The sequence below is a fragment of the Pleurodeles waltl genome, chromosome 11 (assembly GCF_031143425.1).
Source record: "Pleurodeles waltl isolate 20211129_DDA chromosome 11, aPleWal1.hap1.20221129, whole genome shotgun sequence".
Taxonomy (NCBI): domain Eukaryota; kingdom Metazoa; phylum Chordata; class Amphibia; order Caudata; family Salamandridae; genus Pleurodeles; species Pleurodeles waltl.
Window position 1 is genome coordinate 147083739 of NC_090450.1, and position 14322 is coordinate 147098060.

The 14322-nt window shown below is 40.5% G+C and overlaps 1 protein-coding gene across 1 annotated transcript; it reads right to left on the reverse strand.

Annotated features, from left to right (window-relative positions):
- Positions 1-5373: 5373 nt before the first annotated feature.
- Positions 5374-13208, reverse strand: LOC138266586 (nicotinamide N-methyltransferase-like). The gene is made up of 3 exons (XM_069215429.1): positions 13022-13208; positions 7318-7525; positions 5374-6798 (listed from the first exon to the last, which is right to left on the reverse strand). The coding sequence occupies exons 1-3, from the start codon at positions 13167-13169 to the stop codon at positions 6363-6365; spliced, it is 792 nt and encodes a 263-aa protein (XP_069071530.1). The 5' UTR covers positions 13170-13208; the 3' UTR covers positions 5374-6362.
- Positions 13209-14322: the final 1114 nt, after the last annotated feature.

Consider the following 14322-nt stretch of genomic DNA (forward strand, 5'->3'; position numbering starts at 1 on the left):
CTGTATTGTTATTAACTTCAATGCGCCTTTCCTTGTCCAACAGCTTTCCTTGAATGTGTGTCACTCCAACCCTCTAGGGGGAGCAACCTCTCTCTGTAGGCTTCAGGCTTTTTACCCTTATACAGCTGTACCAACTATTAAGGGGGCAACAATGTCACTCAGAGATCCCACTAGGGCACAGATGCAATTCGACTCTCAGCCAAGATGTAGCCCTTTTTCGCTCTCGCTCTCTGAAAATGATTGACTAAAAAACAGCACTGAGTACAGCTTATTTGAGCCTCAAGGTTCAAACACCTGGGATAAAAAGCACCCTACAGTCGGAAATAATGAAACCCACGAAATAGGACAAGGCAACCCTGAGGTCCAACAAACCCCTACTGTAGACGGCAGAGACCCTATGCCAATTTTCATACCTGCTCAGCCAGATCTTTCTAAATGTTTTGAAAACTGTACTGGGGGTGCAAATAAGAAGTGCAAGGTGATTGAGACCAATTTAGCCATAGATTTATCAGATCTCAGCAAACCTGGATATCCACCAACATTTCAGACACTCGAACTGCTCACGCCACCCCCCGATCTAGACGGGGCAAGAAATACATTGGGCAATACAGCAGTGGGAAACCCAAATCTGACTGGCATAGATACGATTGAAAAGGGTATAAAACTTCCCCAAGGCACCCCATTGGCAAGAGAGAACCCTGTGGCCAAAGCTCCCCATGGCAAAATAGATGGCCTAGATACCATCCTTAGTTGGAATATTGCAGGGTTGGAGAATAAATTGAACAACCCTGAATGGGGTAAATTCATAGACGAACACAAAATATGTATTTTCCAAGAAACATGGGCTTTGGAGCCCAAATACAGAATTGGTTATAAAAGTTATTGGGTCCCAGCAACTAAGGTGAATTCAGGGAGACCCTCAAGTGGCCTACTTATATGGCTCAGCTGCTCCTTTAAATGTCGGATTGAAACAATCGACCTGGGCTGCCCTGATTTAATGGGCTTATCAATACCATCCCTTAGCGAGAAACCACTCTTAATAATCAATATTTATAATCGGAGCCTGGGTAGCAAATACGAGTCCGACACACTGAATATTTTGGACAGCTTTCTTTCTTGTAAATCACCTTCCCACTTTATCCTTATTGCTGGAGATTTCAATACCACTTTTGAACCCTACTTGCTGGCCCAGGAATTATATAAAGATGAAGATGCTTACTGGGGTATACCTCAATTGGTATCAAGCAAAAGACCAAAAATAAATAGATTAACACACCAGGTTGTGGACATTACATTGGCACATGGCCTGCGGGCTTGCAATGGTCGCTCCCGCTCGGACCCTAATCTTCACCACACATTTAGACGCGGGGCACAGAAGAGCCAGATAGACTATATTTTGCTTGATGTCCGCCTGTGGGGCTATATGGCCGACATGAATATTGTAGAACATGAGGAAAGTGACCATGAACCATTGATTTTATTTCTTAGGAACCTATTACCCCTACCTGAAGTTTCCTGTTTCAAGACCAACGAACAACAGCTCGCACTGACCAATAACAGACGAAATGTTAGATGGGAATCCCTGAACACCGATACAGCCACCTTGGCATCCGCGTATAGGCAGCTGGCTGACCACATGGATTGTATATCCCAGCCTCTAGAAGATAGTGGGGGGCTTATAGCAGCCCACACACGTTTCTTTAATTCTCTAAAAAACCTTTTTACCAAAGAGTCTGTAAAAGAAGTCAAAGAGAAGTGCAATGCAAGGTGGTTCAACGCCGCATGTAGTGAAGCACAGCACAAACTGCTGAGAGCTTTAAGAGGAGGCCAGTCAGATCACATAAGGGAAGCCAGGAAAGATTATAAACAGGAACAAGGCAGAGCCCGCAGGACATGGGATGAATCTAGATGGGTTTCCCTCCTGGAGTCTGCTAAAACAAATGACACCTCGAAATTTTGGAAACTGGTGGCTGATGCCAGCAAAGAACCTAATCGCTCGCCCGGTACCTCAATACTCCCTGCAGAGTGGACAGATCATTTTTCCCGATTATATTCTGGGATCACTGGTGTTACTCCCAGGGATTTGACCCATATCATGATTACTGAGACCCCCAAAATTGAATTTACGTTGGCAGAAACTAAAGCTGCGATTGCTTCATTGAAATGGGGGAAGGCCCCCGGCCTTGATAAGATACCTGGTGATTTATACAAGACCAACCCAGATATATGGGCCCCATATCTGAACCTTATTTCCAATGCGGTAAATGCAGGAGCACCTGTCCCGAGCTCCTGGATGGGAGCAGAGATAGTTCCCATCTTTAAAAAAGGTAACCCCTCTAACCCTGTTAACTACCGCCCAATCTCCTTAATCGATAACTTCCAAAAACTTTTTGCAAAGCAAATTCTGTCCCGTCTAGAAGAATGGATTCTGGAAACCAATGCTATTTCTGATTTGCAAGCAGGGTTTAGGCCAGCAGTAAGTACCATAGATCAGGTGCTAAGATTCCTTACAATAAAATGGAAGACTGTGGAAGTAGGAGGTGGCAATCTTTTTGTAGTTTTTATTGATCTTAGAGCTGCGTTTGACTTGGTCCCAAGAAATCAGCTATGGCTGACACTAGCCAATATGGGTGTCCCGCACGGCCTTTTGAAACTCATCACCCGACTACACGAGAATACTTATGCTCAAATCAGGAGCGGCAAGAACGGTGATCTAACAGAACCAGTCGCTATTGAGAGGGGAGTCAGACAGGGGTGCGTTTTGGCCCCAACTCTTTTTCTTCTATATATAAATAATTGTATTAAGTATTTAACAAATTGCACTAATGATTCCCCAAAGCTGGCCGGGACTAAAGTCCCATGCTTACTTTATGCACATGACACTATCCTCCTGTCCAAATCATCCATGGGAATCCAGAATCTGGTTAATCAGTTCGGTGTATTCTGCAGAGATTACGGGTTAGACATAAATCTCAAGAAAACTAAACTCATGATATATAGTCCCCCGAACAAGAAGCTCAGAGCAAATATAAAGATAAATTCAATTCCTCTGGAGAGAGTAATTGAATACGATTATTTGGGCATCAGACTATTCGATAAGGGCAGCTGGGATGCAGCTATAAGGAAAGGGGCACTAACAATCAGCCAAAGATGTGGAGTGATAGGACGCAAAGCTAGCACTGCAATAAGTCCCCCTCTGACCCTCATCTCTGAAATATACAAAGTCCAAATCCGCGCCGCGGCCCTATATGGAGCGGATCTTTGGGGATCCCACAGACAAATGGATACTCTTCAAGTCAAAGAAAATAATTTCCTTAGACACATAGCTAGACTAGGGAAGGGTACGCCGATGCTCCCCCTAAGACTGGACCTGGGTCTAAATAGTATTAAAAACACAGCATACTTAAGACCACTTCTGTACTGGGTCAGACTATGGAAAACGGATGAACTCGAACCTTTCAGGTTAGCAGTTAAAGAATTATTGCCACCTTGCTATGGATGGGAAAAAGTACGATGGCTAAGGGAGATGAAAGCAGCCTGGGTTAAACTGAATCTGTCCCAATATTGGGAGAATCCCGAGATGATTCCTGATAATGCTAAACGCTTGATCAAAGACCGCTATTGGGAAAAGATCCATGAGGCATCTCTCGGCTCAAATGGGTTAGGTCGGCTGACAGCAGAGTTCCTGCTGGTTAAGCACGAACCTCTGCCTGAAAGCTTCCTGGATCTCCCCATACCAGCTCGTGCTCGTTCTCTATTACTTCAGTTCAGATATGGAACATTGGCAGTCAACAGCTTTACGGCCTGCTGGTCGACCAATAGTTCCTTATCTGACAAATGCACAACCTGCCATCTATCCAAGGAAACTCCTGAGCATGTCCTATTTTTCTGTCCTTTGTACAAATGCCCCCGAGGGAAGTGGATTACCCCTCTGTGTAAAACACTGTCAATACAAAATCATAACAGTGCATATAGAATATGTAAATATGATACTTCCATGCTGATAGTCAGTTCTGTTTCTAAATATTTGGCAGCAGCATGGAAAATCCGCAGTAGGATTACTATAGATCTTAATCCACCGGTTGAAGTACAGTCTAGAAGTCAGCGAACTAGCACCCTGTTTACAAATGGTAAAATGCAATCTACTTGATCAATTCATTCAATAGAATTGATTAACTTAGGGCATCACTTTCCACTGGTTGTTTTTTCTTTTTTTTAAACTTTTTGCTAACAGGAGTTATTGTATGTAGTTTTTACCTTTTATTTTTATTCTATAAACCCGTTTTAAATGCTTTTTATGCTTTTAACAACTGACCAGTATCATTTTAGCATTTAGCGTCTTGCATAGGGTAGGATCCAGAAACTATTTTGTGAGTCTTGTCTTAACTATTTTTGAAACCTTTTATGTAATTTTATGAACTTTTTTCCTGTATTAATTGTCAATGTCCTTTTTATATATATTACTTTTTACTTTTCAAATGGCCCAAATTTGGACCGAATAAACTATTGATTGATACCAACTGCTTTATGTTTTTGATTAGAGACCTTAGTTAGATGTTTTCCAAATTGGTGTTCAAAATTGTTTTGCATGACACCCAACATGCTAATGCTAATTAGAGGTTAGACGAGGTATTCATTTTGACAGACAAACTGACGTGACTGACATGATGCTATGCTGAACTTGTATCTTAGAACATTCGATGTATTGTGATCTGGTTATACTCATCTGATTATCTATGCTTCTGATTTTTGCACTATTGAAAGCTTATTGTGGTTGTCATCTTGTAATTTTGCTTATATGCTTCTTGACTTTGAGATTGATGCATTTGCTACTAGATTGTAATCAATAGGGAATAAAACTCATAAAACTTCATTAAGGTGTGGTTATTCATGACTGAAAGGTCATGGTTGCGCCGAATGTTTATTAATGCCTAAAGCGGGATATATTTTGGTGTTAAATATTGGCAATGTTATTGACATATTGATTGGTGTTTTGATCAGTTATCTCGTCCTACGGTGTCTCACCACTGGGCCCAAAGATTCATTGGCCTAAAACGAGTCCTGATCTGTATAGATTAACATAGACGGACGCATTAACAGAGGCATAGCATTCTCTCCATTGAACAGTTCAAGCAGTTGAACTGTCTCATTTCTATGGAGCTACACTAATTTATTAACATCAGCTTCTTCCTATGGATTGTCACACCCCAATAAACATTCAAAAAGCATGAATGATAATTCAATGACATTCTGCTTAAAAATGTACACTTGGTTCACGCAGTTTACATTGGTCAACACATCCATTCATAGAAGAGGTCAAACTCTTAATCTCATAAACCATCTGCTAAGAACATCATATTTGAAATTTTACAATTATTCAAAATACCAAAAATGATTTTATTGTTTAATGATTAACAAATGAACAGTATATTTTTTACCAGGCAATCTGCATGGTTTGTGCAGAAGTATCATGTGAAACAATGGCGGAACTGGTTAAAGAAGTTAGACGTGGTGCAATAAGTGAATGGCAATTAATTGATCAACAAAAACAAATTAATATAAAGCATAAACAGAGTTATGTATTGCACACATTTATGAATTATCCTTATTAATTTTAATAAAAATAATAGCATTGGAGTCAGGAGCAAGGTCAAAACCACTTACATAGATCCAGGGAGAATTTAAATAATATGTTGTGAATTCAGTCCCACACAAGTCGAATTCAGTTATGAATGTGTTACTTGAGGTGATTGGCTAGAGGCCATCTTACAGTTACCTCTAGTATAATGGACTCTAGAGGCTGAAAGACCTAAATCTGAATGTCACACTAGAATGGTTGAAGTGATAACTAGGTTGTGGTTGGAAACTTGCAGATCTATATTAGAAGCCAACATCATTAGCTTAGATACTCCAATCCTTCATAGTCACACATTTAACACAATGCCAACCCCAAAGCATCTCAAAGTACAAACCAAAACACAGAGGCGACGCCTTATTATGAGCCCATTTAAAGGATGTATCAGACTGAACCGGAACATACCATTCCCCTCTACTTCAGGAAATGCAGTGAATCTCGCTAACGATGTTAAGAAAAAAAATAAACAGTTTGCCTCTCCCTCTTTCCTTTTCTTTCCATAAGTCCGAAGAGCACAACCCAGCATCATATATAAATTTAATAACAGTAAATAACTAGTGTGGAAGCTAAACAGAATGTGAAGAAAACAGGAAATGTAGCAACCCCTAATAACAAAAGGAGTCACAGAATGGGAATCACAATTTACACATTTAACAGGCTAAAATGATTCTCTGATACAGAACAAAGTTAATCACACTCAGTTTTATATTTCTGATATTTAGGATTACTACACATTATGCACTTTAATAGCAACAAGACACAGAATATGTGAGTAATCTGTCATTGAAAATTTTGTTTGGTTGATCCTAGGTTTTAGCTGGGCCTCTTTAATCATAAAGCCTCCTTCATTTAAAACTTTTCTTACAAACTCTTCTTTGATGCATAACATTGGAAACTTGAAATTGGCTAAGTACATATATGTGCATTCCAGAGGCAGAAACATTATTAAGTGACCCCCAAGCTTCAACAATGCTGATGAATCTTTAAAACTGCTGATGAAGGAGGAATGGTCCTTGCATATCACAGCCAAAGTGTGTGGGATGATCAGGCAATCGACCTGAGGGAAGGATTTAGGTGCTACCGGACCACTTTCAGAAAGCTCTAATTTCATGGTGTTTTTGATGGTTTGTTTCAATTTCTCTTCATTTTCAATCCAATTTTGCCTGAAAAAAGATGCAAAAATTGTTATACTGACCTCAGAGTTGGACTAAAACAATCATATTTGCAAAATCCGTTACTTTTTTAATCACATTTAACACTTCATTTTACCATGTTTATCACATTTTTCGGCACATTGCTATCATCATCCCTTTCATGAGTGTAACCTGTCACAATATGTCTTTGATCAAATGAGGTAGTACCAGATGTCTCTAAACCTACTGTGAACAGGAAATATGTGCTAATACTAACGCTGAACCATTCTCCTAATGCATCATCATTAAATAAGTATGTGAATGTTTGGAAGAGCAAACTTTAAGAAATTTTTTTTCATATAAGACTCTTGATCTGGACATTTGGTAACATAAAGACATGCGGTACAGTTGCAAAACTCACAAACGTTGTGGATAGACAGGATTTTTTTATTAAACCAGCGTTGTTTTGGAGTGTAACAAAATTAAGAGGCATACTGGTGAGAAATGGTTTTTATATGGTGCTGGATGACTAAAATTTATATTTCATACCTCACTTCGTGATTTACTTGAATAGATTTGAAGCACTGGATCCAATTAAATGCTTTTGGGTGATGTTTAAGCCAGTTATCTATGTACTCCAGGTTGGTGTCTAAATAGTCCATGATAGTGATCTCCTTAAAGTAGGCACATGCTGGAAAAAGCAGATGAATATTTAAGGAAATCCCATAGAAGATCAGTGTGTCTCCTTTCACAGATCCTATAAAAGAAATGAACAACATGTTAAGGCTTAGATTAGTGGTCCTTGTGTAAATTTGAGGTGCATATTTAAGGCCATGCTTTGAAAATGACAATGGATATGATAGCAAAAAAAATATTTCTAAAAGTTTCAGTACAATCACATTTGCATGATATTTCTTCTTAATTATGCATAAAGCAAGCTCTAGCTCAAGCTCTCAGGTTTCTGATAACCTCGTACCAATTTGTTAAATGATCTGTACTCGCTAATACCATGGGTAAAGAAAGCTGCATACTGGTGTTCTCTATACACATGATCTGTGTATTCAATCTGTATTAGCAGCTAGTAAATGTGTCTGCTGATATTTCTGTCATTGCTGTTGCCCTTGGTTGTTTATTGGTTTATGCATATGATGTAACACATATTACAAGTGAAAAGAGAGTCATAGATCAGTGAATTATAGTGTAGATCAAGACAGACCATATCCATACTAGATTTGCAGGATATTTATACAACCAACCAACCTAAGTGAGTCTCATTTATGTTGCCAGTGGTCATCTTTTACATCTGGCCTGAATATGGTCTTGTTGGAGTTACACTGGATAACCCTTTCGTTAATATATTTAGACAACATTTCATAGGTTATGATCAAACACAGTAATTATTTGCTTCATAATTCTTTGAAACACAGATGTGGCAAGCTCAATCAAGAAACTCCTCCTGAAGTGCCATCTAATATACAGGTAACCCTCTGGTTTGATAGGTTACAACTGATAACCTCCCTTGCTCTCCTACAGCCTTATTCACTACATTCCTATATTTTACATTCAACTCTGCACAGAATTGTCTTTCTTAGTTTCAAGGTTCACTATATGGAAATCCCCATAACTACTCAAATACCTATATTAAGAGTCCGAATAGGATCAGCTTAACCCAGTATTTTGACCTCTTAAATAATCACTGGCAAATTGTCCATGTAGGAAAATGGATTGTTGTGTAGTGTGGCTGGTTAGGTATCACTGTGCAATATTCTCAAAATACCCCAAACTGGGTCTTTTGGATTCACATTAATACATCACTAGCTCAGTCCTGGTAGTGTGGCACAGAACAGTCAGGCTTTCTCAGAGGAACATATTAAGCAATTCAGAGTACCAACATGGACGATAAGTAAAAGACACAACTCTAAAAATAGAGTAGATTTTGTATACATTTAGACAGCAAAATGAACACAATCAGATATGTATAACAGGAGTTATGGATTTTAGAAGAAAAATAAATCAATGCAGTTCAGTACTTTCAAACTTTAACATTGGGGTAAATAGAGAAATCAGCTAGTGACAATCGGTCCCTTGCAGTTCAAATCTAGTGGAAATCACTGAGGGTTGAGTGGATGCAGGTCCCAGAACCAGGGTTTAGCAGTCAATACACTTTTACCTGACGTGTAGGGCCTGGGTGCAGAGTTGTCCTGGCTGCCCTTGGTGCTGAAAGCGGGAGCTGCAGTTGATGAAAAATCAGATTTGTGCCACTCTGTCAAGTTCAGAGGAGCCCACTGGAAGTTACACTGATGTCAGTCCTTGGACCAAGGTTCACCAGGCAGTACCTAGCTATCCTTGGTGAAGAACGCAGGAGCTGTGGGTGCTGGTTTTAACCCTAAGATGGTGCTAGTGAGAAAACAGATGTAAAGACTCAACAACTGAGTCATTGAGGTAGGTGGCTAAAGGTGCTCCAGTGTTCCCTCAAAGTGCAGTGAACAAAGGTAGTGATAGCTTGGCTGGCCACCAACAAGTCTTGGCAGCAGCAAACACAGCATGCAGTTCCTCGCCCTTCTGGAGTCAGGGGGAAAATAAAAGCCGCCTGAAACTTGCTGATGGTCAGGAATACATTCTCCACAATACACTAGACCATTTACTTGTGGGAAATGGCTTGGTGGGCTCAATGGCCAGTGATTCTTTTCATCTGGGAAAGTGTGTTAACAACAGACTGTAGGACTGCTGCCTTTAGCTCAAGGGCATTGTGGAGTTGCCTTTGGCACTCAGAGAAATTCCGCTTGGCTTTGGACCCAGCCTATGGACCAGGATGAGTCATAGTCATGCAGTTGCAGGGTGGTTGCTAATGGGGTAGAGTTTTCTTTGTGCAGGTTCTGAATTCACAGACTCAAGTCTCGTCTTTGTACTTTTTGCAAGTCGATTAGATCTGAGGTTCTGGTGCATGGGTGCCCCTTAAATCCTAGATTTGGAGTGTTAGGTACGTAGGTGGAAGTGTTCAATCGACTACTAACCCAAGCAGCTAATCAACCCCTGAGGTGAACACATCCTGGGGTGTGTGTGACCTTTTGCTATCCACAACCCTCTACGTGTCCACTTTTTTTAAATGACAGAATCCATTGTTGGCTATACAGACCGGGTAGCCCATCCTAGGGGTGTGGCTAGCCTTCTTAGGGTGTACGCCTCATGACTACCTAGTTTTCCTGCCTGCCTGGCAAATGTGCCTGGGTTCAGGGGGATGGCTTTGTCCTCCTTTGCGATTGAGCCTGTTTGCATATCGGAGGTGGGGTTGGCTTTGAAGTTCAATGCCTTGATGTGCCATTTCAGTAGCTATCCTGTCAGGAAGGACAGTGACACCTCCTGCCCAAGCAGGCCTTCGTTTCTATCTCCTGGATGTGTACACACCTCCTTGCAGGGGGTCAGATTCTTTTCTCAGCAGCGGCATCTCTTATGCTGTCAGCTCGGGCACAGGAAAGTCTGGACCAACCAGGTGGGCAACCTCTAAGTTAGTCACCTGGGTGCATGCCAGATTAAATCTGACTTTGGAATAAAGTCAGATTTGATGAGGCATGTTCTTTGATACCAAACATGACATACTTCAGAGGGCCATAATGGAGTTGGAAACCTCGGGATGATGAGGTGCCAGCCCATGTTAGTCCATGGTCTCCTGACCACTTATGGGATCCCCAAATGGAAGAGGTTACTATAGGGGCATATAAGCTTTCCCTTATATGCCCACAACTTTAATATAATTCAACCTGTCCTGAGATTAGGGGGCATACCTTACTGATGTCTGGCAGATATTGAAAGTATTGCTTTGACCTTGCCACACATGATGAGGGCAAAGTCGAATTGGAACGGTTTGCACTGCTCCTGCAGTCTGCAATGGCAGGCCTGCTGCCAGCTGTTTACTTGGGTCACTCAGGGTGACACAATCAGTCACTTCAGGCCCTGCTGACCCCTTTAACTCCCATGCCATGGGCACCACTGGTACCATTTACCAGGGACCTTATAAGAGGTTAAAGTCTTTGCCAATTGAGGATAACAATACATACACATCAGTTTTGGGGTGAAAACACCGGCACTGGGGACTGGTTAGCAGATTCCAGTGCACTTTCAGAGTCATAGCCATCAGCATTGGGGAAAAATGTGTGGGAGTGACCATACAAAAAGGGCATTTTCCTGCAGTCCAAATTCATGTTAAGAATATGGTGAATCAAATGCCAAATTCCATTGGTCATTTTAGTTGGAAATATTAGGGCGGTTCTCTGGCAATTAGAAACTGGTCAAAATGTGCTCAATGAGACTGATGGAAACTGCAGTATTGTGCTAAGGAAATATCATATAGGAAATAGCAACGTTTTCGTAACATACCATAAATGAAACTGTCAATGATGTGCTGCCTGATCAAAACTAAAACTGGCAATGTTATATACTCACTCAACTTAGTACAAACCACCTGTGTTCTGCTAATAGGGCATAATTACAATAATCCAAGTTGATAAATTGCAGTGTCGGGAATGTTCCACCATCAACTTTATAGGGGTAGCAAGTTTCAATGAGAGAATCCTCTGCTTGGCCTCCACAGCTTGGGATCTTCCTGCCCAAAAGCAATTCTTAGAGGCGTATAAATCTTTCTATGTGTGCTGCAGAATGCGCCACCCATGGAAAGAGGAAGTAACAAGGAGAAATAACAATATTGACACAACATAATTTAATTGATCTTTTGTAACTAATGTCCAAGATGATTTAGGATAGCTTGCATGCTAAAGAGTTCTCCTGCCCCCGCAGCTTAAATTCCTACCAAAAATTGAAGATCAATTCACTCATAAGGGATTCTTACATCTACTTTCAGCACTTCCGGGAACTAATGTTGAACACTGGAAATGGTTTACAAGATTTTTTGTGCAGGTAGGTATCCCTGCACAAGGTGTACTTTCCTGCACAAAAACAATCCTGCCTATAATGCTGGCACCCTTATATAGTACCTTTGCAAAGGGAGAGCTCTATGTCTGTGTAAATATTGCACACTCATGTTCTCTCTCTTTTATGCATTGCAATGCAGCATGTTACCTTGCTGCGCAGCGTTGCATGCATTAATAGTAACTATGACCCTTGATGACTACCTTTAACTAGATTTTGTGTTCCACAAATTATGTTATCTAGATACTATTCTTACCTTTTTTAAACACTTTAGTTTTGCTTGCCAATTTAATGTTGATGTGGACCTTTCATCTTTATTTCATACTTATTTTGTTGTTAGTTTGTACTCTTACAAGTAATACTACTTACATTTTCTTTGAGCATTGCCTTGTTGCATTCACTTAGCTAACAAATGTGAGCCAAAGAATCGGAAAATAAACTCTTTTACCTGTATGGATTGACCTCAGGTGCATTGTCCAACATGCCTGTCACTCATAATGGGCCACATTTATTAACATTTGGCAAAATGCAGCAAGGCACCTTGAAATCCTGCATTGCTTCAAATGGAGAGAGCTGTACAGCCGACACTTAGCAACATATGTGCTATTCTGCTCCCTCATTACTCTGGTGCACTCTGTACTGCCTAGCACCAACGCAGGCACCCATGCACCTTCCTGCAGAGGTGCCTAAGTAATGGATGTGATTGTTATTCTGCAGTAAGGGATACCTTCCTGCAAAAAAATCTTGTAAGTCAATTTCCTCCTTATGTATTTGATTCAGAGAAGGTAATGCTGAGAAATAAAAATGTTTCCTCTCGTTATACCTCACTTGTGAAGCCTTCACAAATGTATTAGTTTTTAAGTAAATCTTGGAATGTGCCAAAATCCATGGGTGGATGCATGAGAACGCCCATGTTTCACCTTCAAGACACACTGTAACAGAACGCGAGAAAAGTCAGTCCTTGTGAGGGCTAGTAAATACCAACTAACATTTTACATCGCTGCTGCGCCAACAAAGCAACCATGTATCAAATATTTGTAAATATGGACATATAACTTTAAAAGCAGTTATGAAAGCAACTGTTGTTTGCTGACAGTTTAAAGACTTGCACTATTGACAACTTGTAACTGTTTTTCTGGCTTATACTAGACCCTGTATTAGTTTAATTAATAAAATACTTGAGGCCTGTGTGGTGTATTTTATGTAAATCAGATCAACAGTTTAAATGAACATAACTACTATTGGACAGACCTAAATATTGCAAAACATGTTAACAACACCGAATCTGCACTAAAGTAAATACTGCAGCAATACGGCGTGAAATACCTACCAGAAGCAAAGATATCTTCAAGTTGTCTCATTGGCTGTATCACTGACTCATCCGTGAATTCAGATTCTGCTGTATAGTACTCTGCGAAAGCCTTCTCAGCATCAAAATATTTCTGATAGAGTGATGTCCATGTTAAACACGGCTCCATGTTCTGACTATAGAGTTGTTGGTAGGCTGTGACTCTGAATGCCACTCTGTTAGAGCTATGTATTGCGAGCATTTTTTGCCCCTTATATTCCACGAGTGCAGTTTGCTTGCGTGCCCAAGTTCCGCCTTCTTCTTTGCCACGTTCTCTTTGAAGATAACGCCTTCTGTGTCTAGTGTCATGTGACTGATTCGGCGCTACTCTTTGTTGGCTGAACTACCTAAATAATGGGGTGTTGGTCCCTTGGACACTTTCTTGTAGTAAACAGACTACTGGGTGATGTGCCAAACAAGGGATGAATATATTCATAGTAACATAGTATATGTACATTTATTATAGAGAAACCAAACGATGCATTCGTTAAAGTTTATTTTCGGCTCTTCAGAACAAAAGCCACAAAAACAAAATGAGATTCCTTTCTCTACAGGGCTTTTTTCTTCAAAGAGCCATATGTGAAGGCCAGAAAATAGTTGTCAATAGTGCAGCAGGTACAGTGGCACTGGGGACCAGGGATGTGAGAAGACTACTGGATCCTAAATATAGCTTTTTTTACTCCAAACTTATGAATTACAGGCAGAGACATTTTACTATACTATTCTGTGAGACTTTAGTTATCCTTCAAAAGCCTAGATTATGTTTGCACTCCAACGGAGTCCTCCTTAGGTATAATATCCCTCTTTCGAGTCTTCCATTGAATTGTAGAAGTTGTATATTTCACTCACAGCTAATTTTATATGTCACAATTACTGGCTCAATAACTCAAAGTTTTCTGTCCAAATGCATTCGGATCAATGTGCTTATTTTTGTGTGGATGCACCTGATCATATTTTGCTGCAATTCAACTCCTCAGACCCATTTTGTTCTGCATTGAGCTCTTCGGAAGAGTGCAGCAATGCCAGTTTGCGGTACATGTTTCTGGATTCAGGTCTGAGCATGAAAACTCATGTTGATGCACTGGGGACTGTCACCTTGCAGCAGTGAATTAATCAGGCCGTCAGCTAAAATACAGTTCCCTGGTGGTTGAAAAATAGTCATAAGTACATAAGATTTTGTATTTGACAGTGATGGTTCAATTTGAAAAAGAATGAGGTGACCATAACCTTTTGAAGACAAACATAGTATTGCCCTCTCCCCCTCCCACCCACCCCCCAACAGA

What these genes read in the sequence shown, in the direction of transcription:
- LOC138266586 (XM_069215429.1), bottom strand. Translation starts at nt 13,169, where the DNA reads ATGGAGCCGTGTTTAACATGGACATCACTCTATCAGAAATATTTTGAT. An exon ending in TGAAGATATCTTTGCTTCTG is followed by an intron (nt 7,526 to 13,021) that starts GTAGGTATTTCA and finishes TTTCTTTTATAG; the next exon opens with GATCTGTGAAAGGAGACACA. An exon ending in CAAGTAAATCACGAAGTGAG is followed by an intron (nt 6,799 to 7,317) that starts GTATGAAATATA and finishes ATCTTTTTTCAG; the next exon opens with GCAAAATTGGATTGAAAATG.